The sequence below is a fragment of the Cyanistes caeruleus genome, chromosome 20 (assembly GCF_971803275.1).
Source record: "Cyanistes caeruleus chromosome 20, bCyaCae1.hap1.1, whole genome shotgun sequence".
NCBI classification, from domain to species: Eukaryota; Metazoa; Chordata; class Aves; order Passeriformes; family Paridae; genus Cyanistes; species Cyanistes caeruleus.
In genome coordinates this window covers 1,873,295-1,900,499 of record NC_141720.1, presented here as the reverse complement: position 1 = coordinate 1,900,499, position 27,205 = coordinate 1,873,295, and the positions used below count along the sequence as shown (strand labels likewise).

At 59.2% G+C, this 27,205-nt stretch overlaps 3 protein-coding genes across 14 annotated transcripts in view; 1 reads left to right on the top strand and 2 right to left on the bottom strand.

Moving 5' to 3' along the window:
• The window catches only part of NIBAN2 (niban apoptosis regulator 2), a 29,080-nt gene extending 14,372 nt beyond the window's left edge, over positions 1–14,708 (top strand). For 4 of the 5 annotated variants that reach the window (XM_086857794.1, XM_086857793.1, XM_086857791.1 and 1 more), the window contains exons 2-14: positions 283–413; positions 2,917–3,045; positions 3,129–3,234; positions 4,239–4,406; positions 7,869–7,984; positions 8,065–8,169; positions 9,463–9,625; positions 9,971–10,158; positions 10,316–10,471; positions 11,126–11,242; positions 11,676–11,783; positions 11,893–12,004; positions 12,312–14,708. In XM_086857794.1, coding sequence (XP_086713920.1) covers positions 283–413; positions 2,917–3,045; positions 3,129–3,234; positions 4,239–4,406; positions 7,869–7,984; positions 8,065–8,169; positions 9,463–9,625; positions 9,971–10,158; positions 10,316–10,471; positions 11,126–11,242; positions 11,676–11,783; positions 11,893–12,004; positions 12,312–13,459 — 2,747 coding nt within the window. In that variant the 3' untranslated portion in view covers positions 13,460–14,708. Of the gene's footprint in view, positions 1–282; positions 414–2,916; positions 3,046–3,128; positions 3,361–3,402; positions 4,407–7,868; positions 7,985–8,064; positions 8,170–9,462; positions 9,626–9,970; positions 10,159–10,315; positions 10,472–11,125; positions 11,243–11,675; positions 11,784–11,892; positions 12,005–12,311 lie in introns of all 5 variants that reach the window. The other variant, XM_086857795.1, reaches the window with a different exon arrangement.
• SLC31A2 (solute carrier family 31 member 2) lies at positions 14,681–19,370 on the bottom strand. Its single transcript, XM_086857796.1, has 4 exons — positions 19,137–19,370; positions 16,558–16,624; positions 16,088–16,256; positions 14,681–15,537 (listed from the first exon to the last, which is right to left on the bottom strand). Exons 1-4 carry the CDS (start codon positions 19,140–19,142, stop codon positions 15,369–15,371), a joined length of 411 nt encoding a protein of 136 aa, XP_086713922.1. The 5' UTR covers positions 19,143–19,370; the 3' UTR covers positions 14,681–15,368.
• A 1,001-nt stretch (positions 19,371–20,371) lies between these two features.
• Positions 20,372–27,205, bottom strand: part of LOC111936840 (uncharacterized) — a 60,245-nt gene continuing 53,411 nt past the window's right edge. For 6 of the 8 annotated variants that reach the window (XM_086857782.1, XM_086857785.1, XM_086857787.1 and 3 more), the window contains 19 exons: positions 26,751–26,858; positions 26,571–26,624; positions 26,389–26,442; positions 26,044–26,097; positions 25,597–25,650; positions 25,381–25,434; positions 25,099–25,152; positions 24,402–24,455; positions 23,480–23,533; positions 23,347–23,400; positions 23,128–23,181; positions 22,994–23,011; positions 22,779–22,832; positions 22,529–22,591; positions 22,175–22,340; positions 21,826–21,932; positions 21,476–21,556; positions 21,097–21,285; positions 20,372–20,780 (listed from right to left, as the gene is read on the bottom strand). In XM_086857782.1, the coding sequence (XP_086713908.1) occupies positions 20,631–20,780; positions 21,097–21,285; positions 21,476–21,556; positions 21,826–21,932; positions 22,175–22,340; positions 22,529–22,591; positions 22,779–22,832; positions 22,994–23,011; positions 23,128–23,181; positions 23,347–23,400; positions 23,480–23,533; positions 24,402–24,455; positions 25,099–25,152; positions 25,381–25,434; positions 25,597–25,650; positions 26,044–26,097; positions 26,389–26,442; positions 26,571–26,624; positions 26,751–26,858 (1,476 nt within the window). In that variant the 3' untranslated portion in view covers positions 20,372–20,630. The remainder of the gene's footprint in view (positions 20,781–21,096; positions 21,286–21,475; positions 21,557–21,825; positions 21,933–22,174; positions 22,341–22,528; positions 22,592–22,778; positions 22,833–22,993; positions 23,012–23,127; positions 23,182–23,346; positions 23,401–23,479; positions 23,534–24,401; positions 24,456–25,098; positions 25,153–25,380; positions 25,435–25,596; positions 25,651–26,043; positions 26,098–26,388; positions 26,443–26,570; positions 26,625–26,750; positions 26,859–27,205) is intronic. The other 2 variants (XM_086857786.1, XM_086857789.1) reach the window with 2 other exon arrangements.

Genomic DNA, 27,205 nt, shown 5'->3' with positions numbered 1-27,205 from the left:
GCCTCGGCACCACCGGAATCGGCTCAATGTCAGGAATTTCCTGCCGGGGAGAGGAATCCATGAAATTAGTGTGAAAGGCCAAAAAAAGAGATCATCCTGACCCTGAATCGGGCCCTGGGCTGCACGGGGAGGGCAGGAAGCAGCGGGTTCTGCCGTGGTCCCTGCACCAAAGGCTGTTCCAGCAGGCAGGAGGGTGACTGGGGAGGGGTCTGGGTGGGTTCTGAGGGGTTCCAGACCCCAAACCCAGCCTGTTCCTAACGTGACTCTGCTGTCCCCTTGCAGAGAAGACGGGGAAGGTGCTGGGCGAGTTCTGCCGGTGCTACAAGGAGCAGTTTGGAGTAGCTCTCTTCAACAGCGTCCGCTATGAGATCGAGGGCACCGGGGGCCCGCAGGCCCAGCTGCTGCACCGCAAGGTAAGGGCTGCATCCCCCACATCCTCCTCCTTCCCACATCCCCTCGCCCTGTCCTGGGTGGAACGTGGCCCTGTGCCCCTGCTCCAGCCCGTCCCTGGGGCTGTGCACTGTGGCTGGTTCTTTGCCACCCCACGGCAGCAGCACACGGAGCCAGCAGGGTAGGATGGCTTTGGAGGGCTGTGCTCGGTGCCAGGAGCTCAGAGACCCCTCAGAGAGCCCTGAGTGAAGTGCCAGGGAGTGTCCTCCTTCTCCTGGGTGTGAGTGATGCTCCCAGCTGGGCAAATCCCTAGGGAAGAATAGGAAACCCCTGCCAGGTGTCCCTGAGCCCAGAGGTGGCTCCGAGTCTGATCTGCAGCGGCCACGTGGCTCCTGCCTGGCTAAAGGGATGGGATTTGTGGCTGTGGCTTCTGCAGGGGATCCTGCCTTCCCCTCCCTCCTCCAAAGGCAGCTGCACCTCAGGTGGGGCTGCTCACATGGCTTGGGGACCACCCTGGGATGCTTTCCTTGGGGTCCTGCCTGGCCAGGTTGGTGGAGCTGCTGTCCTTGAAAGCAGGAAGAGATGGGATTGCACATGGCCACAGGCTTCTGCTTTTGTCTGGGGCTTGAAGGGGTGGCTCTGTTCAAGAATCAAGGAAATGCCTCCCTGAGCTCAGCCTCACGCCCTGGGTGCTCATAGCCCTCAGTCCCTGACCCACCCATGAAGGTGACACCTTGCCCAGGCACCAGGACGTGCCCCATCTCCCCGGGGACCTGCCTGGGTGCTGGGTGTGTTAATAAAAATAAAGGAGTGGAGTTTCCTGGAGCTGGGGCCTGGTGTCCTCAGCACCCTTGGGTTCTTTGGATGCCTTCATCCCCCCTGGGAGGTGCCTCCATCCCCAGGTTGGTTGCTTCATCCAAAAGCTCCAGCAAGCAGCCCAGGAATGTCTGAGGGACAGCAGCGAGGTCAGGAGGTCAGGGACACTGCAAGTCTTGGAAAAAACCCGTGTATAAATAGGAATTCCTCCTGCTCGGTGTCCTCTGCTGCCCAGCCCCTCCCAGGGTCCTGGCAGTGACACTGGGACATGTCCCAATACTCCAGACACCACAACAGTGAGGGATGAGCATCTCCAGCTGCACTTTGTGCTCCCCAAACATTCCCCAAAAGGTTGTGGATGGCACGAGGATGGAGGGTGTCATCCTGCCCGGCCTCAGCTGGGATGTTGCACTTGGGGTTTTTAAATGTTTGTTGTTTATTCCCCTTTCTTTTGTGAGCTCTGTGGTGCTGGGGGCAGTGACACCAGGGGTGACACTGGTGGCCCTCCTGGGCAGAGGGGGACAGCAGGAATGCTCCTGCTGACCCCCAGCCCTGCAGGGCTTGCTTTGGGCTTCCTTTCCCTCTTCCAAGGGCTTTGGGATGCAGTGAGGAGCAGCCAAGCTGCTGTCAGACCTCCCCCAGCCCAAGGGGGTGTGTGGTCAGGGAAGGCAGCGAGCCAGAGGAAGGGCAGAGCAGGGAGAAGAGTGGGAAAAGCTCCTCCAGAAGGGTCCTGCTACTGGGGCAGGTTGGGATCCAAGCCCTGGCTGGTCCCTCCTGATGGCCACCGTGGTGGAGGGTGGGTGGCCACGGCAGCAGAGGAGGCTGCAGCACGCTCCAGCCCTCACGAGAGCTCTCAGCTCTTGTTTATGTTCCTGGGATCATAAAAATTCCTGGGATAAATTCTTGGCTCCCTCGGGCAGGCTGTGTTTGGGGTGGTGTAAACGCTGCTGGCTAAAAGGTGCTGGAGAGCTGGGGAGGGGCTGCACAGCTCGGGGGGCATGGGCTGTCCTTGGCCTGTTCCTGTCATGGAATCATGGAATGGTTTGGGCTGGAAGAGACCTTAAAATCATCCAGTGCCACTCCTGCCATGGCAGGGACACCTCCCACCATCCCAGGCTGCTCCCAGCCCTGTCCAGCCTGGCCTTGGGCACTGCCAGGGATCCAGGGGCAGCCCCAGCTGCTCTGGGCACCCTGTGCCAGGCACTGCCCACCCTGCCAGGGAACAATTCCTTCCCCAAATCCACTCAAAATCTCTCTTAGTTTAAAAAAGCTGTCACTGGTCCCAGTGAAGTCCAGAACATCTGAGCATCGTCTGGTGCTGGGCTCCTTGGGGTGGCTTTTCCTCTGCCCTGTCCCATCTGGAGACACTGCTGGGCTGGGTTTGGTTCCTGCCAGGTGCAGATGCCCCCAGCCAGGGGAATTGCAGGGCTGGGAAGAGCAGCTGGAGAGTTCTGCTCCAACCTTCCACTCAGCCAGGGGAGCTGGAGTGGCTCAGCAGGACAAACCTCCCCTCAGAGGAGCGCTGTGCCTGTGGTGCCCCTCAAAGCATTGCCCAGATGCACCAATTCAGGCACCAGAATTTGCTGTGGGAGGGAATCCAGCAGAGACCCTCGAATGGCCCCACCCAGACCACCATGGATGGACCTCACTGAGCCCCCCAGGACAGAGCTGTCCCCTCCCTGATCCCCCGTGCCTGTCCCTTCCCTGCAGGTTCCACTGGAGGACCACGTCATCTACTCAGGCAACATCTTCCAGTACATCGAGGAGAACAAGAAGTGGAGGAACCGCTTCTGCATGGTGCCACACAACTACGGGCTGGTCCTCTACGAGAACAAGCTGGTGAGGACAATCCCCCTGTCACCCATCTCCAGTGGGGTCATTCCCCAGGGGACTCCTCGTCCATGACCGTTTCTCCTGCTCAGGCCTATGAGCGGCAGCTGCCACCCCGGGTGCTGATCAACAGTGCTGGCTACAAGATCCTCACCTCCGTGGAGCAGTACCTGGAGCTGGTCAACAACAGCCTGCCTGGTGAGGGCCCTGTGCTGCTGGGCAGCCCTTGGGGACCTTGGGGTGGGTTTGGGGGGCGTGATCCCTGAGGACCTTCAGAAAAAGGTGATTTTGGGGTGTCCTATCCATGGAAACCTTCAGAAAAAGGTGATTTTGGGGTGTCCTATCCATGGAAACCTTCAGAAAAAGGTGATTTTGGGGTGTCCTATCCACGGGAACCTTCAGAAAAAGGTGATTTTGGGGTGTCCTATCCACGGGAACCTTCAGAAAAAGGCTATTTTGGGGTGTAGCATTCCTGAGGACCTTCTGGAAAAGGTGTAGAATCCCTAAAGACTATCTGGAAGGGTTTTTTTAAGGTTTTAAAAGACCTTAAAGACCTTCTGGAAGGATGTAGCATCACTGAGGACCTTCAGAAAAGGGTGATTTTGTGGTGTGGCATTCCTGAGGACCTCCAAAAAGGTGGGTTTGGGGCATGGTATCCTTGAAGACCCTCAGAAAGGGGTGGTCTTAGGGTGCAGCATCCCTGAGGAGCTTTTGGAAAGGGTGGGGTTGGGATGCAGCATCCTTGAAGAACTTCTGGAAGGGGTAGGTTTGAGTGTAGCATTCCTGGGGATCATTGGAAAGGGGGTGCAGCATCCCAGGGATGATGGAAAGGATCATTTTAGGGTGTAGAATCCCTGAGGACCTTCTGGAAAAAATGAGTTTGGGGTGTAGCACCCTTGAAGACCTTCAGGAATGGGTGTTTTTGGGATATAGTGTCCCTGGGCACCTTTGGGAAGTGGTGGTTTCGGAAAATGTGCCCGTGGCTCCGTGAGAACCGCGTGAATTTTAATTACTTTTAATTTTACTTTTCAATTTTCATTCTGGTCCCCTTTTTGGAAAAATGAAGAACAGCTTTTGGAACAACTCCCAGCACAGGCTCTGGGAAGGAGCTGAAGGGTCTGTGTGTCCCTGCTGGACACCCTCAGCTTCCCCATCCCTGTCCAGCCCCATCTTCCCCTCAAACCATCCCCGCCTTTCTGCAGGTGTGACACCGAAATCTGGGCACTCGTCCATCCTGAAGTGCCCCACGGATTTCCCGCTGATCCTGTGGCACCCCTATGCCCGGCACTATTATTTCTGTGTGATGACGGGCAAGGAGCAGGAGAAGTGGCGGGCGGTGTTCCAGGACTGCGTGAGGCACTGCAACAACGGTGAGTGACACCTGGGGACACAGCAGCGTCCTCCTGCCCCACAGAGGGACCCTGCAGAGCCAGGCTGGGGTTTTGGGGTGCAGGAGATGGTTTGGAGCTCATGAGGAGGAGTTGGGTGGGAGTTGTTGAGTGATTTGGGATCCTTCCAGTGCCTGAAGGGGCTCCAGGAGAGCTGGAGAGGGACTGGGGACAAGGGATGGAGGGACAGGACACAGGGAATAGCTCCCAGTGCCAGAGGGCAGGGCTGGATGGGATTTTGGGCAGGAATTGTTCCCTGGCAGGGTGGGCAGTGCCTGGCACAGGGTGCCCAGAGCAGCTGGGGCTGCCCCTGGATCCCTGGCAGTGCCCAAGGCCAGGCTGGACAGGGCTGGGAGCAGCCTGGGATGGTGGGAGGGGTCCCTGCCATGGCAGAGGGTGGAACAGGATGATTTTAAGGTCCCTTCCACCCCAAACCAGTTTGGGATTCCATGACTGAGCATCTCATCCATGCCAGCATCACCCCCTGGAGCATCCCTGTGCCCAGCTCCATCCTCTGCCCATGAGGACACCTGCCCAGGGAATTATTTCCAGGAGTCAGCACAGAGCCTGGCTCTCCAGAGCTGCCCTGATTCCTATTTCCCACCCTGAGGGAGAAAATATTTATTAATTAAAGTGATCAAACCCCATCTCCCCCTGAGGCCCGCCGGGGCTGTGGGCAGGGGGTGCAGGGCTGTGCAGCCGGGCGGAGACAGGACCTGCCTCCCACATCAGTGATACTCTGGCAGGAAAACACGATTTTCCTGCTTGGCTGTGGCCTGGGCACTCCTGGGCTGAGCCCCAGATCCTGGCCGTGCTTGGAATGGTGAGAAATTTCCTGAGGAAGGCGGTGCCAGAGCAGAAACCTGCTCAAAATCAGGTGTTTTAGTGGGCATTTTAGATGCTGCCCATTTTCTAAATTCTTATTTTGTTCCTGGGAACCCTGGGTAGCCTCAGTTTTGCCTCAGTTTTGCCAGAGTTGCTGTAATAGGGTGGGATCTGGTGGGATTCCATCCTCCCAGGTTGGATTAAATCTCCTACAAAACTGCTCTTTTCCTTTTGATTTTATGCTGGGGGTCTCTGAGCTCCTTGGGCTGAATGTGTCCCTTCAGTCCAGCCAGGGCCTGGGCTCCTTTGTGTGGGGCTGTGACCCCTCATCCCCCTGAGGATCATTTCTGGGTGAGCTCAGCACCCCAGACCCCCCCGTGCTGGCTGCACCAGCAACTGTGAGCAAAACCCCTTCTGGATAAAAGAGGAATCCTGCTAACAGCACCCCAATTTTTATCTCTAATTCCCCCTGCTCCCACCTGCTGGGTGCTGCTGTGGGACACAGGGGAGGTGGGAGCCCCTTCACCACGCTCTCTGCAGCCACAGTCGTGCCAGAAAATCCTCTCCTCCCTCTCCTTCTCCTCAGCATGTGATGGAAAAGCCTTCCCAAGTGGGCAGTGGCCAAGGAGGGCTCAGTGCCGGGGCTTCTGCATTCCTCCAGCCCGGATTTGTCTGTGACATTGTTCCTCCTGCCCCTCTCTGCTCCTGGGAGCTCCAGGATCCTGTTTCATATTCCATGAAGGCTCTTTTGTTGTTGTAAAACACTTTAGGTTGTTTGGGTTTTTGTTTTTTTTCCTCTCCCTAAATTAGAGGCTCTGTTTCTGCCTCTGGTTGTGATTCGTGTGGGAATTTTCACCTCCCTTTCTCAGGCTGTGTTTGTGTAACAGCAGCTCTTGTGAAAGGAGTGGGATGTGTAGCTCTGTTCCTCACAGGGTCAGCCTGCTGTCCCTGGAGCCTCTGGCTCCTCCAAAACTGTCCCTCATCCAGTTTGGTGTCACCTGGGGCCAGGCAGTGCCCACCCTGAGGGCTCTTGCCTCTTGTTGCAGGATGGTTCGAGTTAAAAGGGACCTTAAATCTCATCCAGTGCCTCCCCTGGCATGGCAGGGACACCTCCCACCATCCCAGGCTGCTCCCAGCCCTGTCCAGCCTGGCCTTGGGCACTGCCAGGGATCCAGGGACAGCCCCAGCTGCTCTGGGCACCCTGTGCCAGGCACTGCCCACCCTGCCAGGGAACAATTCCTGCTCATCCCATCCAACCCTGCCCTCTGCCACTGGGAGCCATTCCCTGGCTCCTGTCCCTCCAAGCCCTAAATCACACATTGATGAAGGAAACTCATTAAATTTGCCCTGTGAAGTGGCACGGGGGCTTCTCAGGGATGTTCCCTGGCTCAGCCTGAAGTGAGTGGCCTTGGGAAGGTTCTTTGGTGGCAAATCCTGTCCCAGGCCCTGTAGGGACAGAAGGGGAGAAGTTGTCCCACCTGGGAGGGGATCTGAGCCCCCAGGAGCTGTGGATGGAGCAGCACCAAGTCCTGGATGCTCAGCCCAGCTCTGGCTCCCACCAAAGACTGAGAAAGGAGCAGATTTTACTTTCTCAGTGGTTTTTGCCCCTGATTATTAAGCTACCCCTTAGCAAAAGCTGCTTAGGCTTGGAGTTAATTGTAATCGCCTTAGAAAAGTCTGTGTGCCCTGGGAGAGATCTGCTCACTGCCCCAGGCTGTCCCCTTGGACACCTGGCCGTGTCCCCAGCACTGCCAGCTGGTGTGGGACGTGTCAGCACCGCAGGGATGATCCCCTGGAGCCTCCCAGCAGGGTCACCCTGGCTCAGATCCCATCCTGATCCCCTCCTCCGGCCATGGGGGTGGGGGGTTCCCACCTCCCATCCCCTCCCAGGGGTGTTTCCCCGTCTGGGAGGGACCTCCGCAGCCCGGACAGGCTGGGACAAGGCAGGGACACGCATGGGACATGTGGGACAGCTCCTGGGCTGTCCTGCCTGCCTGCTGTCCCCATCTCCCAGCCCTTCCCCTCCTCCTGACGGGTGCTGTGGCAGTGTGGGGGTGACGCCTGAGCCCCCCTCGTGCTGCAGTGACTCACCCTGGCACAGCCCGGCCCTGACTCACTCCTGAGGCCTCTTGGCCACTTTCCTCTTCCTTCCAAACCACACTGCTCCCGACAGGGCCCCTCTTCCTCCAGCCCCCCCAGCTGGCCCATCCCACAGTGCTGGGTGCTGTGGGGTGCTGGGGGTCACTGAACCCCCATCCTGGTGAGCCCCTGCTGCTGCTGCTGCACCTTTGGAACTCACTGAGCCTCCAGGACTCCATCCATCATTTGGGGGTCACTGAGCCCCCATCCTACCCAGCCCCTGCTCCTGGGTGTCTCCCTGCCCCGGGGTGGCTCTGGAGGGGATCCCTCTGGACGTAGCAGGAGCCCCCCAGCCACTGCTGCCCCCCACCCTGTCGGGTCCAGTGGCTTGGAACAGCATCCCCCAATCCTGGTGACAGCCCTGGGGGCTTGCACGGCTCCCAGAGTCTGGGGGAACCACACAAAGGTGGGCTGGGGGTGCCGGGCTGCCCCTCATTCCCAGTTCCAGGCTGACCACTCGTCCTCCTCTCCCCTCCACAGGGATCTCCGAGGATTCCAAGGTGGAGGCTCCAGCCTTCACGGACGCCATCCGCATGTACCGGCAGTCCAAGGAGCAGTACGGCACCTGGGACATGCTCTGCGGGAACGAGACCCAGGTGAGCACCCGCACCCCAACCTGGGCTGGGAGGGCTCTGGGGGGCTGAGCAGGATCCCCAAAAACCTCCTGCTTCCACAGGTCCTGAGCAACCTGGTGATGGAGGAGCTGCTCCCCGAGCTCAGGAGCACCATCGCGCCCCGGCTGAAGGGCAAAGCCCCGGAGCGGCAGCGGACCTGGATCCAGGTGTGGGGCTGGGGCTGCCCGGGGGGGTCCCCATCTGCCAGACCCTGCTTTGGGGGGCCTCCCTTCACCGCCTTCGCTGCCCCTTCTCGCGGCCCCTGCCAAAGAATCCGTCCTTTCTCCGCAGAGGTTTTTTTAAAGCTCCTTCTGTGCCCCTGCCCAGCCCTGCCCAGCCCCGCCTGCTCCGCGTCCCCGGGGCCAGGGAAGCGAGCAGGAGGAAGCCCAGCCCCGGAGCAAAGCCCGTCCTGGCTAAATTTAGCGAGCTGTTTTTAGAACAGCGCGGGCTAAATCCAGCCCAAAGCCTTGCGAAAGACTGAGGGCTCTTCAGAACTGCCTGTTAAAACCTTAAACTCCGATAGATAATTACCACCAGGCTCGTAATGGGCCACTTGAGCGGCCTGAAAACACACAAACGCTGCTTTTCCAGTAGCTGCGGTGGCCGGGAAGCCCGGGGGAGGGAGGAGGGGCAGGGCTCTGCATCCTGCCAGTCCCGCCAGCCCCAAAATCGCAGCCTTTGGCAGCAGAGTGAGCGTGAAGCCACAGCGAGCGGCTCCATCCTGCTCAGGAGGTTGGCTCTGGGACCCCAGGGAGGGTGAACAGGGACAGATTTTGGGGTGGTCTGGGGCTCTCCTGCTTGGACCACCAGCATCCCCAGACCTGCAGCATCCCCAGAACTTCAGCATCCCCAGACCTGCAGCATCCCCAGAACTTCAGCATCCCCAGAACTTCAGCATCCCCAGACCTGCAGCATCCCCAGAACTTCAGCATCCCCAGACCTGCAGCATCCCCAGACCTTCAGCATCCCCAGACCTGCAGCATCCCCAGACCTTCAGCATCCCCAGACCTGCAGCATCCCCAGACCTGCAGCATCCCCAGACCTTCACCATCCCCAGACCTGCAGCATCCCCAGACCTTCAGCATCCCCAGACCTGCAGCATCCCCAGACCTGCAGCATCCCCAGACCTGCAGCATCCCCAGACCTGCAGAATCCCCAGAACTTCAGCATCCCCAAACCTGCAGCATTCCTGGACCTTCAGCATCCCCAGACCTGCAGCATTCCTGGACCACCGGCACCCCCAGCCCCACCTGGGGCAGGCTGTGCGATGGAGGCAGCGCTCACCTCGCTGCCCCTCCAGCACCACTTGGAGCAGTTTCTGCACTGCAGGAGCTCCATCTCACCCAGCTGGGGGTTCCTGGGGTGGCTGTGGGGCAGGGTCCTGTCAGGTGCTGCAGGTGATGGTTGGGGGTGCAGCTGGAGGTGTGGGAGGGTCTCTGACCCCTCTCCTGTGCCCCCAGGTGTCGGATGCTGTCTATAGGATGGTCTATGAGCTGGCCAAGGAGCAGTACGACGCAGCAGTGGCCAGGTGTGAGCAGGAGCGGCCGCAGCTGGAGAGCACCATCCGCACGGACATGGACCAGATCATCACATCCAAGGAGCACCTGGCCAGCAAGATCCGAGGTACCTAACCCTAACCCTAACCCTAACCCATCCCCTGCAGGGATGTGGGGCTGTGCCCACGGCTCCTGGGGTGTGTGCAGCACAGCCCCTGGCACCCTTCATGGCATTGTCCCAGAAGGTGGAGGACGAGGTGGGCAGTCACCCCCCAGGTGTGGCAGGAGTGGGATCAGTACAGAGCAGGGACACTCTGCAGGAATTCCTTGTGTTGTCATGAAAGGGGGAGCCTCCTCCTGGCGGGGCTTTGGGAACAGGGGCAGCTCCTCCTCCCTGGGGTGGTTTAGGATGTGCTGTGAAGGGCTGGAAGGACAGAGGAGCCTCACCATCTTTATCCCTGCTCTTTCCCAGCCTTTGTCCTGCCCAAGGCGGAGGTCTGTGTCCGTAACCACGTCCAGCCCTACATCTCCTCCATCCTGGAGGCCCTGATGACCCCCACGAGCCAGGGCTTCGCTGAAGTGCGGGAGGTGTTCTTCAAGGAGGTGACTGACATGAACATGAACGTTGTCAACGAGGGAGGCCTGGAGAAGCTGGTGGAGGTGAGACCTGGTGGTGCTCCTTGCCAGCTCACGGGTGACAGGGCCAGTCCTGCTGCCACCCCCAGTGTGGGCCGCAGGCTGAGAAGGTTCCACCCACGTGGGGTGGAATGTCCCTGCCCTTAGTACGTGGAGAGGCTGAGCTTGGCTTTGTCCCCAGTACATGGAGAAGCTCTCCCACCTGGCCTTCCACCCCGTGAAGATGCAGTCGTGCTATGAGAAGATGGACCAGCTGAAACTGGAGGGTCTTCAGCAGCGATTCGATGTCTCCAGCACGTCCGTCTTTAAGCAGAGGGCCCAGATCCACATGAGACAGGTGAGATGGGAAGCAAGGTTCCCCCCTGTCTCCCTGGGCTGGGAACAGAGGTTTGGGGAGCCCTGGCTGGTCCAGCCCAGGCTGGGATGTCTGTGCTGTCTGAAGGGTGGAGGATGGAGCTCCAGACCCATGGTGGGCTTGGGCATTCTGGCACCAGCAAGGCCAGTAAGACAATTCTGGGGTCTGGTCCAGCCCAGCCTGGAGTGGGGTGTAGGAGGATCAGGGGGTGCAAACCAGCTCTGAGCACCCTCCTCTCCCAACACCCCTGATCCTCAGGGTGAGGGCTGTGAATGCCGCGCTGCGATGTCAGGGATTTCTCCAGAGTGAAGGCTCTCTGCCTGTTGGATATTGGGCAGGAATTGTTCCCTGGCAGGGTGGGCAGCACCTGGCACAGGGTGCCCAGAGCAGCTGTGGCTGTCCCTGGATCCCTGGCAGTGCCCAAGGCCAGGCTGGACAGGGCTTGGATCACCCTGGGACAGTGGGAGGTGTCCCTGCCATGGCAGGGGGTGACACTGGATGATTTTAGGGTCCCTTCCCCCCCCAAACCAGAGTGGGGTTCTGTGCTAAGACTCATCTCGGTGTGGCAGTACCCCAAGAGCCCCCTGCCCACCCTTTGGGTGCCCCCCCACGCTGACCACCTGCCTCTGGTCACAGCAAATGGACGATGCCGTGCACACCTTCGAGACCCTGCTGCACCAGGAGCTGGGGAAGCTGCAGGGCAAGGATGACCTGTGCAAATCCATCCAGCGCATCCTCGAGAGGGTGCTCAAGGTGAGCCAAGGGCTCAGGGCCTTTGGTGGCCTTTGGTGGCCTTGTTACTAGGCCAGGGAAGAGGCCAGGAGTGATGTTGCCTATTTCAACAAGTCTTGTGAGGAAATACTTCTTTATATTGAAGTTTTCATGGATTTTGCTGGGGGCAGGCAAGTGGGAAATGATCTGGAGGAGCCTGGACCCCTGTGACCATATCTGTTAAAGCCCCCCAGGGTTCAGACTGGCCCCCAAACCCTCCTGCAGCCAGCAGTGGAAGAGCTGGCTCCCACCTGGGCTCAGAAACACTGGGAAACAGCTGGAGAGAGGGATGTGAGGCCAGAGGGGAGTGTTCTGTGCAAATGGGCTGGGGGGCAAATCTCAGGGGTTTGTGCCCTTGAGGAGGGGGCTGCCAGCCCACAGCCCTGGGTGACCTGGGCACCTTCTCACCCTGCAGAAATTTGACTATGACAGCAGCACTGTGAGGAAGAAGTTCTTCAGAGAGGCCCTGCTGCAGATCACCATCCCCTTCCTGCTGAGAAAGCTGGCCCCCACCTGCAAGGGGGTAAGAGGGGGAAGTTTGGGGTGCGGGGAAGGACTGTCCACCCCCGTGGAGGGGCTGAAGCATCCATTCCCCCCAACCTTCTGGGCTGAGCCACCTCTATCCCTGGCAGGAATTAGCCAAGTTTCAGGAGCTGATCTTCGAGGACTTTGCCAGCTTCATCCTGGTGGAGAACACCTACGAGGAGGTGGTGCTGCAGTCGGTGATGAAAGACATCATGCAAGGTAGGGTCCCGTGTGAGGAGGGGGTGACCCTCAGGGGGTCTCTCAGGAGGGGTGATGCCATTAAGGGGATCAGCTCAGGGCTGTATGAGATGGGGTGACCCCATACAGGGTGCTGGGGGTTCTATAAGGAGGGGTGACCCCATACAGGGTGCTGGGGGTTCTATAAGGAGGGGTGACCCCATACAGGGTGCTGGGGGCTGCCCCAGCAGCAGCTTTCCCACCTGGCTTCCCCATGGGGAGGACTGGGCACGGTGTCCCAGCCTGGCAGTGCCAGCAGCCCCCGTGACCTGTCCCCTCCTGTCCCCAGCTGTGAAGGAGGCGGCCGTGCAGCGGAAGCACAACCTGTACAGGGACAGCATGGTGATGCACAACAGCGATCCCAACCTGCACCTGCTGGGAGAGGGCCTGCCCATCGACTGGAGTGAGGAGTACAGCGGGCAGCCCGAGGCCGAGCCGGCGGCCGAGCGGCGCCGCAGGGCCAAGCAGGTGGTGTCGGTCATCCAGGACGACGAGGGGGCCCTGCCCTATGGGGCTGAGGCTCTGCTGCAGCCCGGCTCCCCCGAGCCTCAGGAGCCAGAGGAGGCACATCCCGGGGTGCCCCCGAGCCCCCCGGATGCGGTGAAGGAGATCCGGGAGGCGCTGGCACAGGAGAGCCTCGGGGATGGTGCCGGGGTGGAGGAGCGGCTGGTGAATGGCACCGACGCCGGCGGTGCCAGCGAGGAGGGGCTGCTGCTGGCAGGGGCTGCCCAAGGGGATGTCACACAGCAAGGTCCAGCCTGTGACGGGGATGGGGTGCGCTGTGTGGCATCGTCACCTGTCCCTGGAGCTGAGATCCCATCAGGGACTGGGAGAGAACGTGCCACACCAGCATCGTCACCTGGCCCTGGAGCCGAGGTCCCGTCAGGAGCTGGGACGCGCCGGGCTGCACCGGCCCCGCCTGTGCGGGGAGCTGAGGTGTCATCAGGGGGGCAGTGTGCCACACCAGCATCGTCACCTGGCCCTGCAGCCGAGGTCCCATCAGGGACTGCGAGACAACGTCCTGAACCAGCATCACCTGTGCCCAGAGCTGATGCTCCATCAGGGGCCGAAGTGCCACATGCCACACCGAGATCATCCGTGCCAGCATCCCCCGTGCCCAGAGCTGATGTCCCATCAGAGGCTGAGGTGCCACACGCCGCACCGAGATCATCCGTGCCAGCATCCCCCGTGCCCAGAGCTGACTCCCCGTCGGTGTCCAGCGTGCCACACGCCACAGCAGCACCAGCCAGCCCCCCAGCCGATGTCCCAGCAGAGGCCAAGGTGCCCCAAGTCACAGCAGCACCACCCGGAGCCCAGAGCCTGTCACCAGGGTGGCACCAGCGCAGCGAGATGGAGATGGGCGAGCACGGGGAGCACAGCCCCCCACAGCCCAGGGCCACCATGGAGAGCGGTGAGGGGGTGCAGACTGAGTTCTAGCCCCAGCCCCCTGCCACGGACTGGCCCCGGTGACGCTGGGGCTGGGGGAGGGGGATAGGACCCCCGGGATGGAGAGCGGCACCGCGGGAGAGGGAGGGGATGGGGACACCAAGACCTTGCTGCCTGACGGGGGCCAGGCCCACAGCCCCTACTGGGTCAGACTAGGGGTGGCCCCAGTCTGGCATGGGGCATCCCCTGCGCTCTGCTCTGTCCTTCTTCTGCCTTACTTTCTTTCCTACTGAGGAGATGCTTTACTGAAGAGCTTTATCTGCCCCCCACACCAGTGCCTGGGGCTGCCGGGGGGGCTGGCACTGGCCCTGCTCAGGGTGGGTGTGTGGGATGGGACCCTCCTGGCTGTCCCCGGGGGTGTCCCTGCCCCAACCCAGGCGTTTCCTGCCCACTGCCACCCCCCCGGCCGGCTCCGGGAGCGCCAGTGGGAGCAGGGGCTGCAGGGGGTGATGGAAACCAGGGTGGCAAACGGGGACACGACAGGGACAGCAACGCTGCGGGGCATGAGCCACTGCTGAGGGGGAGAGTGCTGGGACAGGCGTGAGCCCCAGGCCAGGCTCAGAGCATCCAGGCTGGGCTCAGAGCATCCAGGCCGGGCTCAGAGCATCCAGGCCGGGATCAGAACATCCAGAGCCCACCCCAGCCATCCTCACCCCAGGGTGTTTGAGGAGATATTTTAAGTTCAGAGTTAAATCTCTGGGGGAAGGTGGCACTCATGCTGTGTCCCAGCAGTGCGTGGCAGGACTGGGGTAATTCCAGGTTCAGCTCGCTGTGCAGAGGAGAGATCCCAGCCCCTGCCCTCCAGATCTCAGCACCTGCTGATGGTTTCTCCAGCTTTGCAGGTTTTGGCACCTGCTGTGATGGCTCAGCAAAGAGCAGGGCTTTGCTGAGCCCCCATCTGTCACAGGGATGGGACAGGACTGCTGCAGCCCCCACACAGCGATGCCAAAAGCCCTGGAGGTGCTGGGGGTCTGCAGGACTCCTGGGTGGGACACCTGGAGCAGGGACCAGCACCCCGACACCCACCTGTGCTTAGGTGCCACCGTTCCTGCCCCAGAAGGGGGGTGCCCAGCCTAACCCACTCGGGGGGGCCCCCAAAGTGCCTTGGGAGGCCCCCCTCAAAGTGCCTTTCTCTGTGAACTTCAAACCTGTCTCTTCCAGGATATTTTATTAAGAAAGTTATACAAATGTTTAAAGATATGCTTATAATAATTAATAAAATGGAAAAGCTTTATTTAAAGCCAGAGGAGACTCTCCTTATTCCTGAACCGCCGCCCTGGGTAGGACTGGGGATCCCAGTCCCACTGTGAGCCAGGGGTGGCACATCCTGAGCCCAGCCAGCAGTGACACAAACCAGGAGAGGAGCTGAGATGATTTTATTAGAAGGGGGGTCCTGAAGAAGCAACAAGAGGCACCTGGAGCAGCATTTCCCCCCTGGCACAGCCACACCAGCGGCTCACGGGCTGCTCCAGCCCCATCCCTGAAGCGCAGGAGCGGGGTGGGGGTGGCAGCACCCCCCCAACATCCCCAAAGGCACTGTGTGAAGAGGGGCTTGGTGCAGGGCAGCTCTGGGCAGGGGTCCCTGAGCCCAGCCTGCCCCTTCCCCCAGCAAGTCACTGGATGGTTCCCATTCCAGCCAGGATGAGCCTCCTCAAAAAGCAGGGAGGGGAGGAAATGCCAGCATCCCCCCGCTGTCATCACCTGGACAAAGGTCCCTGAGAGCCAGGGGACAGCCACCAGCTGAGGAGCTGCACATGGGGCTCCCCGTCCCCAGAGTGGGGCCCCCAGCAAGTCCTTGGGTTTCTGCATCCCCCAGAGCACGGGGACAGAGACAGACCCAGCAGAAGTGACAGCAGCTTTCCCAGACAAAGGGGCAGGAGGTGGGACACGGTGCGGGGCTCTAGCCCCGGCCGAGCAGGGGGTACACCATGAAATAGCCCAGCGTGGAGCCCACGATGGCCCCCAGGAAGATCCAGGCGTTGTAGGACATGACAGCCAACATCACCATATAGCCCAGCACCACCTGCACCACGTGGAACAGCGTCTGGCCCACGTGGAACCAAAACCACCTGGGGAAGGAGATGGGATTGTGCATCAACGAGGGGCTGGGGCAGCTGGAATCACCTCCCAGCAGGAGCCTGGGGTGGCCAGAGGGGGGTCTGGGGATCAGGGAGAGGGATGGGGGCTGCAAACAGCAGCTCAGGGGGAAATCCTGCTCCAAAATCAACGAGGCTGGCAGTAAGAGCGGCCCCAAGAATGATCCAGGATTAAATACAAGAGATAAAATCCAGGGGTTGGCTCCAAAGGAAGGAACTGTCAGGGCCAGGCTTGTGAGGACAGAGTTGCTGCTTGTGCCCATCCCCAAATCAGTAGGACCCTCCTGAACCCACAACGGCTCCTGGAGGGGAACATGAGCCTCTGGCCACCACCCTGGACATCTCCCAGAGGATCTGGAAGGGCTGGGCTGCCCCTGGAGCCACCTCCCCAGGCTGTGCACACCCCCCTTCCCTGGGAGCCTGCAACTCCTCCGCACAGCCCTTCTCCCCGCTGTGCTGGCCACGGGGCCACAGAGCCATCCCTAAGCCCCCCCAGTGGGTGCTACAGGGGTCCCTGGGGTACCTGCCCTGCGCAGGGCCACTGTCCCCCTGCTGGGGCTCGGTCAGGGCCTCCTGGCTGAGGCTGTGGGGCAGGGCCAGCAGCGCCCGCCGCAGCAGAACGGCCTTGCCCATCTTCACGGCCTCGTAGAGCACGGACAGCAGCAGGATCACCAGCACTGAGAGCACCATCCCTGCAGGAGAAACATCCCAGCACTGCCCAGGCAGGGGGAGAGGCTGTGGGGGTGACAGGGGCACAGCAGGGCCTGGCACAGGGTGTGTGGGAATATCCACAGGGTGAATTGGAGGGCTCCTGGCACTGGGGTTGTTAAATGTCAGGGAAAGGTGTATTTAGTTTTTTAATTCACAGAATTATGTAGGAAAAGCCCAGGGAGGGAGGGATGGAGGGATGGAGGGATGGAGGGATGGAGGGATGGAGGGATGGAGGGATGGAGGGATGGATGGAAGGATGGAGTCCCAGTGCTGGCAGCCTACCTGTGGGGCTGTGGACATTCCAGAAGTCAAAGAGCAGCACTGCTGTGTCCGAGAAGTAGAAGGTCATCTGGAAAAGAGGCCAGGGAAGGGCAGTGCTGAAGCCCCTCAGGTGCCCACCCTGTCAGCAGGTCCCACCCTGGGATGCTCATCTGGAGATTCACCAAATGGTGCAGGTTTTTTCCCCAGCTGTGAAACGGGAAGAGGAACTTGCACAGGCAATCACAGTCACGCTGACTGGGTTGAACTTTTCCCGTCACCTCCAGCAGGACAATTTCCCCCTCCAGCAGCAGCTCCTGTGAGTGTCTGAGCTGTGACAAAAAGCCAGTTTACCCCTGTGACAAAGAGAGATCAATCTAGGGCTTCATCCACGTGGATTTGAGGAGGGAAAGTCCCTGAGGAAGCTGAGCAGAGCCTCTGCTCCTCTCTGCCTTCCAGGACAGAGAAACGTCCTGCACTGCCAGGACACCCAAAAACTCAACCACCGAGGCACCCAGAGCCACAAGTGTGAGCACCCAATGATGGGGACCAGGTCCAGGGGTGCCTCCCTGACAGAGGAGCATCAAACCCAACACTGCCAGGACCTGCAAAGGCACCACCCCTCCTCCTTCACTCCGCTGAAACAGGAGGAGCAGGAATTGCTCTTGTGTAACATCAGCTGCAGAGCTCGTACCCAGCTGCCACGTCCTGCCCAAAAGCTGGAATTTTGTTGGGTTTTTCACGCTGCCTTTGGTGAATCTCTCTAGGAGGTGTTTGTGGAGCTCACGGCTTCTCCTCTCCTGCATGGATCCGTGTTTGGATCCGTGCTTGGAGGCTCTTTCCTGCCTTTTGCAACTCCAGCAGAGGTGACTGACAGCACCAGGACCAGTCTCAGCCTGAAATACCATCCAGTATCTTGTGGGTGTTCAGGCCACAGCCTGGCTCCAATTACACCCCTCGGCCCTCCTTACCCAAAGACATTAGCACATGTAATTAGCTCAGCCTTTTAAGCCTCCTTTGGCCACAGATTAATGATAATTAGCTTTTAAATGAAACTATTTCTCCTTTACAGGCTTCACCCACAGGTCTGCAATGTGGTGGAAGGAGCAGGTGACTGTTTTAGGGGTGGTGGACAGAAGTGATGGGCAGAATCAGAGTCATAAACTTTGGAAAAGCCCTCTAAGACCATGAAATCCAAACATTCCCCCAACACTGCCAAGGCCTCCACTAAACCCTGTCCTCAAGTGCCACCTCTCTATGTTCTTTGAACAATTCCAGGGATAGTGATTCCACCCGTTCCATGGGCAGCCTGTTCCAGAGATCCAGACGATCCAGAAGATCCCTTTGCTGCCCCAGCCTGGGGTGGAACCACATAAAATGATGCTCCTTGGGCCAAAAGCTCCTCTCCTACAGCAATGCCACAGAGAGATTTCTTGGTGGATGAAGGTCAAGAGGGCAAAATCTTAAAAATTCCAGCATTCCTCCCAGTAGGGAAGAGGCACCGCTGCCAGGGAGATGTCCCACAAAGCAGGGATTGAGCAGGGGTGAGGCTGCACCCAGCTCCTCCCCCGCAGGAATTCACTCCGGGAAAATGAGCTGTTGGGAAACCTCCTCTACTCAGTGTACACTTAGAGCTGGATCTGCTGCAGTTTTGGGATTATTCTTAGCAAAACCTGTGGTGCCTGCACAGAGCAGTGCCAGGCTGCTGCTCCAGTCCAGCAGGGATGTCTGATGCCACACTTTGGGATAAAGCTGCCTTCCTGCAGCACCCTGACCCCAACATGAACAGCACAGTGTCCCATGGGGGTGTCCCCAAACTGGGATCCTCCTCGGGAATGGTGTCACCCTCCAGGCCTTGCTGCTTCCAACAAACCAGGCTTAAACATCCAATAGAACCAGGGAGTGGTTTGGGGGCTGGAAGGGATCTTAAAACTCATCCCATGGGCAGGGACACCTCCCACTACCCCAGGCTGCTCCAAACCCCATCCAGCCTGGCCTTGGGCACTGCCAGGGAGATTGAAGGAGTTCTGGGGGGATTCATGAGACTCCAGAGGGGACCTTGGGGGTTCCAGAGGGGTTTTAAGGGGATCCAGGGGGATTCATGTGATCCCAGGGGAGGATCACAGGCATCCAGGGGGATTTAAGGGGTTCCAGGGGAGGATCCACGGGATTCTAGGGTGAAATCATGGAGTTCCAGGGTAGAATCAATTCCAGGGTGGCGATTCACAGGGTTCCAGGGGGATTTAAGGGGTTCCAGGCTGGAATCACAGACCAGGGTGGGGATTCACGGGGTTCCAGGGGGATTTAAGGGGTTCCAGGGGGATTTAAGGTATTCCAGGGGGATTTAAGGTGTTCCAGGGGGAATTCACAGGGTTCCAGGGGAATTTAAGGGGTTCCAGGGGGGATTCACGGGGTTCCAGGGGAATTTAAGGGGTTCCAGGGTGGATTCACGGGGTTCCAGGGGGATTTAAGGGGTTCCAGGGGAATTGAAGAGGTTCCAGGGTGGATTCACGGGGTCCCAGGGGGATTTAAGGTGTTCCAGGGCGGATTCAGGGGCTCCAGGAAGCTCTCGGGGTCCCGGCTGTGCCCGTCCCGGGGCTCACCTGCATGGTGGCGGTGGCAGCGGGCGCGGGGCCCGGCCCGTCCCCTCAGGCGCTGCTGCCGGGGGCTGCCGGGGGCTGCCGGGGGCTGCCGGGGGCTGCCGGGGGCTGCCGGGAGCTGTCGCTCCGATGTCGGGGGCTGTCGGGTGTCCAGTTTATTTCCCCGGGAGCTGTGGTTCCGCTGTCGCTCGGCGCAGGGCTCCCCGGGAGCTGTAGTGCGGCGGGGCGGTGCCGCCTGTGTCGCCTCCTCCCCGGCCCGGCCCGGCCCGGCCCTGCCTCAGGCCGCGCTTTCGCTTTCCCTTCGCTCCTGCCTCCCAGCGCTGTCCCCCCGCTGGATCCCGGTCCCCGAGCGCGGGGATTGCACCCTGAAAATGCTGAGAGTTTTTTGGGGTGTTCAGCCTAGAGAGGAGAAGGGTCAGGGGAGAGCTCAGAGCTCCTTCCAGGGCCTGAAGGGGCTCCAGGAGAGCTGGAGAGGGACTGGGGATGGAGGGACAGGACACAGGGAATGGCCACAGGGCTTATATGTGGGATTTTGGGCAGGAATTGTTCCCTGGCAGGGTGGACAAGCCCTGGAATAGAATTCCCAGAGCAGCTGGGGCTGTCCCTGGATCCCTGGCAGTGCCCAAGGCCAGGCTGGACAGGGCTTGGGTCACCCTGGGATGGTCTCCAGGTTCCTATTCCAACCCAAATTCAGGACTGTATGATTTTATTTTCCCTATAGATAGGCAGGACAAAGGAGAACTTTCCTTCCAGTTGTGACTAGAAGCACACAGATATTTGCTCCATGCTGGGACATTCCAACCATTACAGCTGGGAACAGGGAGTGCTGAGCTGCCCCTGCCTCAGTTTCCCCAAGTGCCAGCAGGTGCAGATACCCACAGAGGTACCCAGTGCTACAACACTTGACTCTACACCACTAAAATCCCTCTCAGTGAGATGGAGACTCAAAATTGAGGCAAGATTTGGGGGGAGATTCACATTTTCACCCCTTTGCAGCACTTGGTGATGGAGGTGCTGGAGCAGCACCACACTGGGCTCTCCCAGGCTCACCAGGGCCATTCCCAGCCCAATCCTGGGGAAATCAATGCTCCAACCATTTGTGCACTTGATCCTGGCAAAGAAAAGTACCTTTCCTTCCTCTTTTCCCAAGCTGGAACTAGTCTTGCTCCTTGGTTGATTTTTTTCTTTACAGACAATTCCCAGGGATTATAATTACATGAACCTCCCCCAAGCAGTCATGAAATCAGCACCTTCTCATATATAATATATACATATATAATATATATATAATTTATAGACAAATGACTTTTGTAAACAATATTCCTCAACTCCAGAAGGAAGTGGAGCCCAGGACATAACACAGCTCCAAGCACGGAGCTCAGAGAGAGCCGGCAGCTCTGTGGGAGCCCCGTGCCACCCCCAGCCTCCGCTTGTCCCCATTGGGATGGCTCCTGGGTGGGGACAGAACCGGCTGGCTCGGTTTGGGTGGCACCGCTTTCAGCTGAAGCAAACTGGTCCGACTGTGAAACCAAACTGGTGCGAGGCGTCGCCGTTGTGGAAGACAGCCAGGTCCCGCAGGGGCAGCAGCCACAGCTCCTCCGTGCTGAACTGGAAGATGGTGTCGGTGATGGAGGAGTCGTTGTCCGGCTGAAATGACCACCAGGGACAGCTGAGCGGCACCAAACCCCTCAGCTGAGGGCGTGCAGCTCGCTTGGCTGCTCCTTGATGCACCCAGGCTCCATGCCCAGGGTGGTGACCTCCCTCCTGTCCCCCAGGGCCAGCCCCATCCCTTGCCACATCCCAAGACCGGGAAGCTCCTTGGGCCGGGGGAGAGGATGTTCCCCATCCCCATCCCACCGTGTGCAGCCTCATCCACACGGTCCATCCCAAACTGGGGGGGTTCAAACACTCTCCAAAGGGCTCTCCAAATATCGGGGAGGCTTTTCCAGGCACGGTGGCTCACCAGGCAGCCCTGCAGGCTGGCTGCATAGCTGTGATCCCGGGAGTCTGCCAGGAAGCGGATTTCCTTGTCGGGCTGGGGCTGGCCGTGCTCCGGGGCCGGTCTGCAGGAGTACGAGACCTTCTGGGTGGCGCGGTGGCTGTGCAGGCGCAGGAAGCGGAGCTGCACCGCGCTGGCCCCCGCGTATTCCAGCTGCAGGGCAGAGAGAAGCGGGGGCTGCTTCAGAGGGGCTGTGCTCCCCCCAGCCCCCTGCTAAAGCGCTGCAGCTCCTCGCAGAAGGAGGTGGCACGTCCCTCTGTGCTGTCCCACCACTGCAGGGTGGCACTTGGAGACCCCCGACCTCACCTCTGTGTCCCCTCGGCTGTTCCAGCCGGGCACTCACCAAGAAGCCCCCGGGCAGGGTGCTGAACCACTCAAAGGTGTTCTCAGAGCTGTAGGTGCTCAGCCAAGCCTTGATGGGGACCTGAGGGGAGCAGGGACAATTTTCACACTGTCCCAGCAAGGGGATAGTGGCACTGACAGGACAAGGAGCCAGCACAGAGCCTGCTGTCCCTGCAGCCTGGCACACACCGTGACCGGGATCCTCGTTCCAGAGTGCTCCAACAGCTCCCTGCCAGGACAGTGGGCACCACAGCAAGGGAATGGTCACCCTGTCACTCTCCAGCCCCACCAGCCCTTGTCCCCACCCACCCTGAGGGGTCCCTCGGGGCTGAAGCTGCCCCATAACCACACCTGGTTGTGGATGGGGGCTATGCAGGTCTCCCCCCCAGCTGTGAAGTTGCAGAAGGCCAGCAGCGCGTCCTGGGGGCTGCCCTGGTTGGGGTCGATGTAGTATTGCCCTGGAGGGAGGACAGGAGAGCCCCTGGCACCCAGGTTTGGCACAGGGAGTGTGACACACAGTGCCATCCCACCCCAGCTGGTGGCCTGGCCACCAGCCTGTTTCTCCAGGGATGCCCAGGAAGCCCCATCTGACCTCATTCCCCAAAATCCTAATTCCCTCTTTATTTCAAAGAGCTGCCTGTCCCTTCACAGGCTCTGGAGATGGGGCCAGGTCCAGGGGGGTTCCCCATGTCCCTGGTACCATCAGGCAGCTCGGGGTGAGCCAGCAGCAGCTCCTTGCAGGTGGTGGCTGGGTTGGATTTGGTGCCATTGGGATGCTCCATGAGGGCTTGGAGCTCCCGGCTCAGGGAGTCCAGCAGAGCCCAGACCACGGTGTAATTCAGGTGGTTGGAGGAATAAATGAGGTGCTGAAAGAAAAAGAAAGGGATATCACCAAGCTGATCATAGATCCCCCCACCAGGAGCATCATCAGCTGTTGAAGAAGGGGATGGCACATGCAGGGGACAAGGACAAGGACAAGGGAGTAGCTGGATCTGCTCAGTCCTGGTGCACAGGGGCCCTCAGGAGCAGCAGGACATGGGACAGCATCGCTCACCTGCAGCTCCTCCTGTGACAGCATCACTGGGGGCCCACTGGGACCAGGGGGGCCAGCCAGACCCTGGGGGACAGTGACAGTGCTGGTGGCACTGGCTGCTGCCCAGGAGCCCCTCAGCAACTCCTCCACCAGTGCCAGCAGCTGGACATCCCCATGGGATGACAGCATGGCATGGCAGGGCCTCACTGCCACGTTGAGAGGAGTAAGGGACCCAGATTTTGGGATGAGGGGTGTTTGTGGCTCTGCTTACCGGCATTCCCGGTGTGCCCCTGGGGCCTGGCAGGCCTGGGAAGCCTCTCAGCCCCTGCCAGAGGAGGAGGTGGAAAAGGGAAGGAAAGCAAGGTGGGAGATGCTGCTGTGCTGAGCTGCACCCCCACGGGCCCCCTGCACCCCTGGAGTGGGAAGGAGGGAAGGGATCCCATGGCAGGGCTGATCCCTCTCCAGCTGCTGCTCCCCACTACTTACTTTGGGTCCAGACAAGCCCTGGAAGGAAAGGACAAGACTGGGATAAGAGGGAGGCACGTGGGATCAGAGCTGCATCCCTCTGGGGCCAGGAGTGAACCCCAAACCCCTCCCTGCAGAAGGGGGGAAGGACTCACCGGCGTCCCGGGAATTCCTGGGTGTCCCCGTGGGCCAGGGGGGCCAGTGTCACCCTGCAAGGACACCAGAGGAGCTCAGGGTGCTGCACAGGACATCCCCCAGCCCTGCATCCTTCTACAACCCAACCCCTTCCCCAGGTAGGTCTTACATGGAAAAATAAGAAATTCACCCTAAATTCTCATTTTAGTCCCTGACATCCCTCTCCACCCTGCCCTTACCTGCTTTCCCTTGGGTCCCGGCCTCCCAGGGACACCGTGGGGTCCTGGCTTGCCCTGGGAACGTGGCAGGATGTCACACAGGGTGACAAGGGACCCAGGGGGGGAAGGGAAAAGAGCAAAACCTGTCACACACCTTGAAGCCATCATCCCCTCGCTGGCCCAGGTCACCCTTGCTGCCCTTCTCGCCCTAGGAGAGAGTCAGGGAGAGCTTTGGTGGCAAAGGGAAGTACAGAACTCCCAGGACACCAGTGTGGGTGGGGAAATTCAGTTATATTATACTTATATATGTATATAAAAATATACAAAAATATAATTTCAGTTATGGCTGGCTGCAAAACTTCTGGAGCAAAAGCCCCCAAACACCCATCCTTTTGGTTCCATAGAATTCACTGCACCCACATTGCTGGGGACAGAGGCAGCTCCAAACTGAAAGGATCATCCCAGACTAAAATATCTCTCAGGAAAACCCTGGAAGTTGCCAGGAAGTACTTGGAGAGAATAAATAAGATTCTTGGTGTGCTGAAACCAGAAGCAGAGGAAAAATCCCAGCACAGCCTCCCCTCCTCCTGCTCTCCCAGGAGCTGCTCACTGAGCTCACTAGAAATTTAAAGTTTTAATGATTCCCAAGGTTTCATTTTCATTTTCCTGAAGGATCTGAGCAGCTCCCCACTGCCAGGGACTGCTTGTCACTCGTATTTATGGCCGTGGGGCTGAGGAATGGGATGTTTGGGATGTGCTTGGTTCCTCCAGCCAAGGCTGGACCCATCAGGAGGGGCACAAGGGAGGTTCAGCTCACGGTGCATCAGCATCAATGCTGAAATCAGGGATTAAAAGGCTCCACACTGCTGCTTGCAACTCCAGGAGGATGGAAAAGCTGGAAAAGGACTGGCTTTGGGAGAAAATCTAACGGTTCCATCTCCCAGCACTTGGGAACCCCCAGAGAAGGACGGTGCAGCCATCAGGGTTCAGAAAGAGGGGGAAAAGGGGTGGAATTCAGCAAATTAAATGCCACCCTGTGCCCAGCATCCCTGCTGTGCCTGGCACACGTCCCCTACCTTGTGTCCTTTCGGTCCAGGGTCTCCTTTGATGCCCTTCAGCCCTGGGATGCCCTAAGAGGGAAACATGGAACTTGGAGCTGAGCTGCTCCTGTCAGCCCCTGGTAAGGATGGACCTCCCCACACCTGAGGATTTCAGGCAGATTTAGAAACTTTGAGGCATTTTCTCATCGTTTCTTTGATTTTTGCTTTCAGGAGGATTCCTCAGCAAAGCCCATTAAAAATGCACTGGAGGTGCCTTGGCTGGCTGAGAAAATCCAGCTTTTTTTTTGGGTGAAGTTGTCAAAGTTGGGCTTTTTTAAAGAATTATTTTAAGGAGAGGAAAAAGCAATTTCTAGTAATTAAAAGAAATATCTGAGTCCTTTTTGCTAGCTGCAGTTTGTCCCTCCAGCCATGACAGCTCTCTAGGAAGGTGGGCACAGTCCCATTAGTGCTCAGCACTGCCTGGCATCAGACATCCCTAAAATGAAGGATTTGGCCTCCAGAAGCACATTTTGGGAATGATGTGATTTGCCTGACTGCACACACCCTCCTGGGATGTTAATTTGGGAGGAGAAGACAGGAGGAGACGGATGAACCACTTAAAAACTTCCCTCATTTTAAACAGATCCCTGCTTTGGGTCCCTGCAGAGCTGGATCACACAGTGGGGTCAAGCAGGGAGCAGGCAGCACCCCAAAACCCCACACTGATACTCACATAGGGTCCCTGGGGGCCTTGGGGTCCTGGAAGTCCTTTGTCACCTGGGTAGCCCTGAAATGCAAAGGGAGAAGCCCTGGCTGTGCCCAGGGTGATGCTCCAGGGCAGGGAGAGCAGCTCAGGGTTCTGTGGGTGTGGGAGGTTCCCCTGTTGGGCTGGGGGGCTCTGGGGGGGACAGAGCCCTCAGTTATCATGGTTTATTCTTTTCTAAACTGGGGCTCAGGCCGGTGGGAGCACCCCCAAAGTGCCAGGGAGGCCAGGCAGCCTCACAAAGCCACTTACCTTGTGTCCCCGGGGACCCCGCGGGGGCTGCTGGCCCATCTTGCCTCGCTTGCCCTGGGGACCACAGATGAAAGACTCACAGGTAGTTCCAAACTAACCCAGACACCCTTCATCCCTCCAGGATCCTCTCTCCAGGGATTCTGAGCCCTTGCACGGGCTCCAAGGAGCAGCTCCCTGCTCCCTGCCACCCTCCATGGGGACAGCAGTGTCATTTACCCGTCTGCCAGCTTCTCCTGGGACCCCTTGGTCCCCTTCCTGCCCCGTGTCGCCCTGGGGGGAGAAGAGATGGGGGATGTGGGGCTCAGCCACATCCCAGGACTGGGGAAGAGGAGCTGTTGCCTGCATGGAGGTGGGGACAGAGCCCACCGGGCACTGGGGAATTCTGGAGATGGGCACCAAGAGCTGGGGAGACCCCTGTGCCCCCCAGGGCCACCTGAGCCAGGCTGGGGGCAGGATCTGCCAGCCCCTCACTCAAAAACCAGCCCAAGGCAGCCAAAGAGCATCCTGTGTTTTCCAGGTGGTGAAAATCGAGTCCCCCTGGGTGATTCCCACTGTTTTCTTTCCATGGTCCCCAGTGGGATTGAGCAGCTCAGGTTTGCCCACCCCACGCCCACGGGGCAGTTCCCCTCAGGTGCCATCTCCAGGGGAGGATTTTGGGGGTACCTTATCTCCTTTGTGGCCTTTACATCCTTTAGGACCAGCTTGTCCAGGAGAGCCCTGAAATCCCAAAGGAGAAGGAAAGCCTTCTGTGAGGATGCTGTGCCAGGAATGCCCCTCCTGGCTTCCCTCCCTGCCTTGCCCCGCTGTGCACAGGAGGATGCTCTAAGCTGGAATCTTTCCTTTGGGATTTTCCCTCTCTCTGGAGCCGGCTGGGCAGAGGAGGGGCTGTGGGAAGGTTCAACAGGAGCAGGAGATGGTGCCTGCATTGAATTTTTCCACACCCAGGAGATGCCAGCATCCCACAGCCTCTTCCAGGGAGAACCACCACGACTCCATCCCACTCCTCACCATTTGTCCCGGTTTTCCCGGCTCTCCTGGCTCCCCTTTTGCACCCACCAGGCCCTAAGAAGGAAAACAGAATTCAAGGCAAATCCAAACCTCTGAGTTACTCACCCAAATGCCGGAGGGACACAGATCTGGGAGGCTGGAAAAGCTGGAGCAGGGAATGGGGCAGAGAGGAGCCCGCTCACCTCGGTGCCACTCAGCCCGGTGGCTCCAGCTTCACCCGGTGGCCCAAGAGTCCCCTGAGTTGGGGACAAAACATGAGGCTGGCACCAGGGGAAGGCAGGAGGGCACAGCTGGGGCTGTTGTCCCCAGGGAGAGCTGTGCTAGGGATGTCCCCTGCCCATCCCCGGGGGCAGAGGTGATACCTGCCGGCCCGGCTGGCCCTTGGTGCCCACCACTCCTCTGGCTCCCTCGTGGCCGCTGTAGCCCCGGAGCCCAGGGGCACCTGCCAGTCCCCGAGCCCCCTGCGAGCCCTGCAGGGCACACAGATGGGGACACTGCTCACCCCCAGCCCCAGCAGGGCCTGAGCATGGGGCTTCAGCTGCACTGAGCTTTGCAAATCCCCCTGGAGTTTATCCCACAGCAATTCCCCTGGAGTTCATCCCACAGCAATTCCCCTGGAGTTCATCCCACAGCAATTCCCCACTGGAATTTATTCCACAGCAATTCCCCTGGACTTTATCCCACAGCAATTCCCCACTGGAATTTATTCCACAGCAATTCCCCTGGAGTTTATTCTAAAGCAATTCCCCACTGGATTTTATTCCACAGCAAATCCCCACAGCAAATTCCCCTGGAATTTATTGCACAGGAAATTCCC

What these genes read in the sequence shown, in the direction of transcription:
- SLC31A2 (XM_086857796.1), bottom strand. An exon ending in GAATGTCCACAGCCCCACAG is followed by an intron (nt 16,257 to 16,557) that starts GTAGGCTGCCAG and finishes TTTCTCCTGCAG; the next exon opens with GGATGGTGCTCTCAGTGCTG. An exon ending in AGTGGCCCTGCGCAGGGCAG is followed by an intron (nt 15,538 to 16,087) that starts GTACCCCAGGGA and finishes CTCCTTCCCCAG; the next exon opens with GTGGTTTTGGTTCCACGTGG.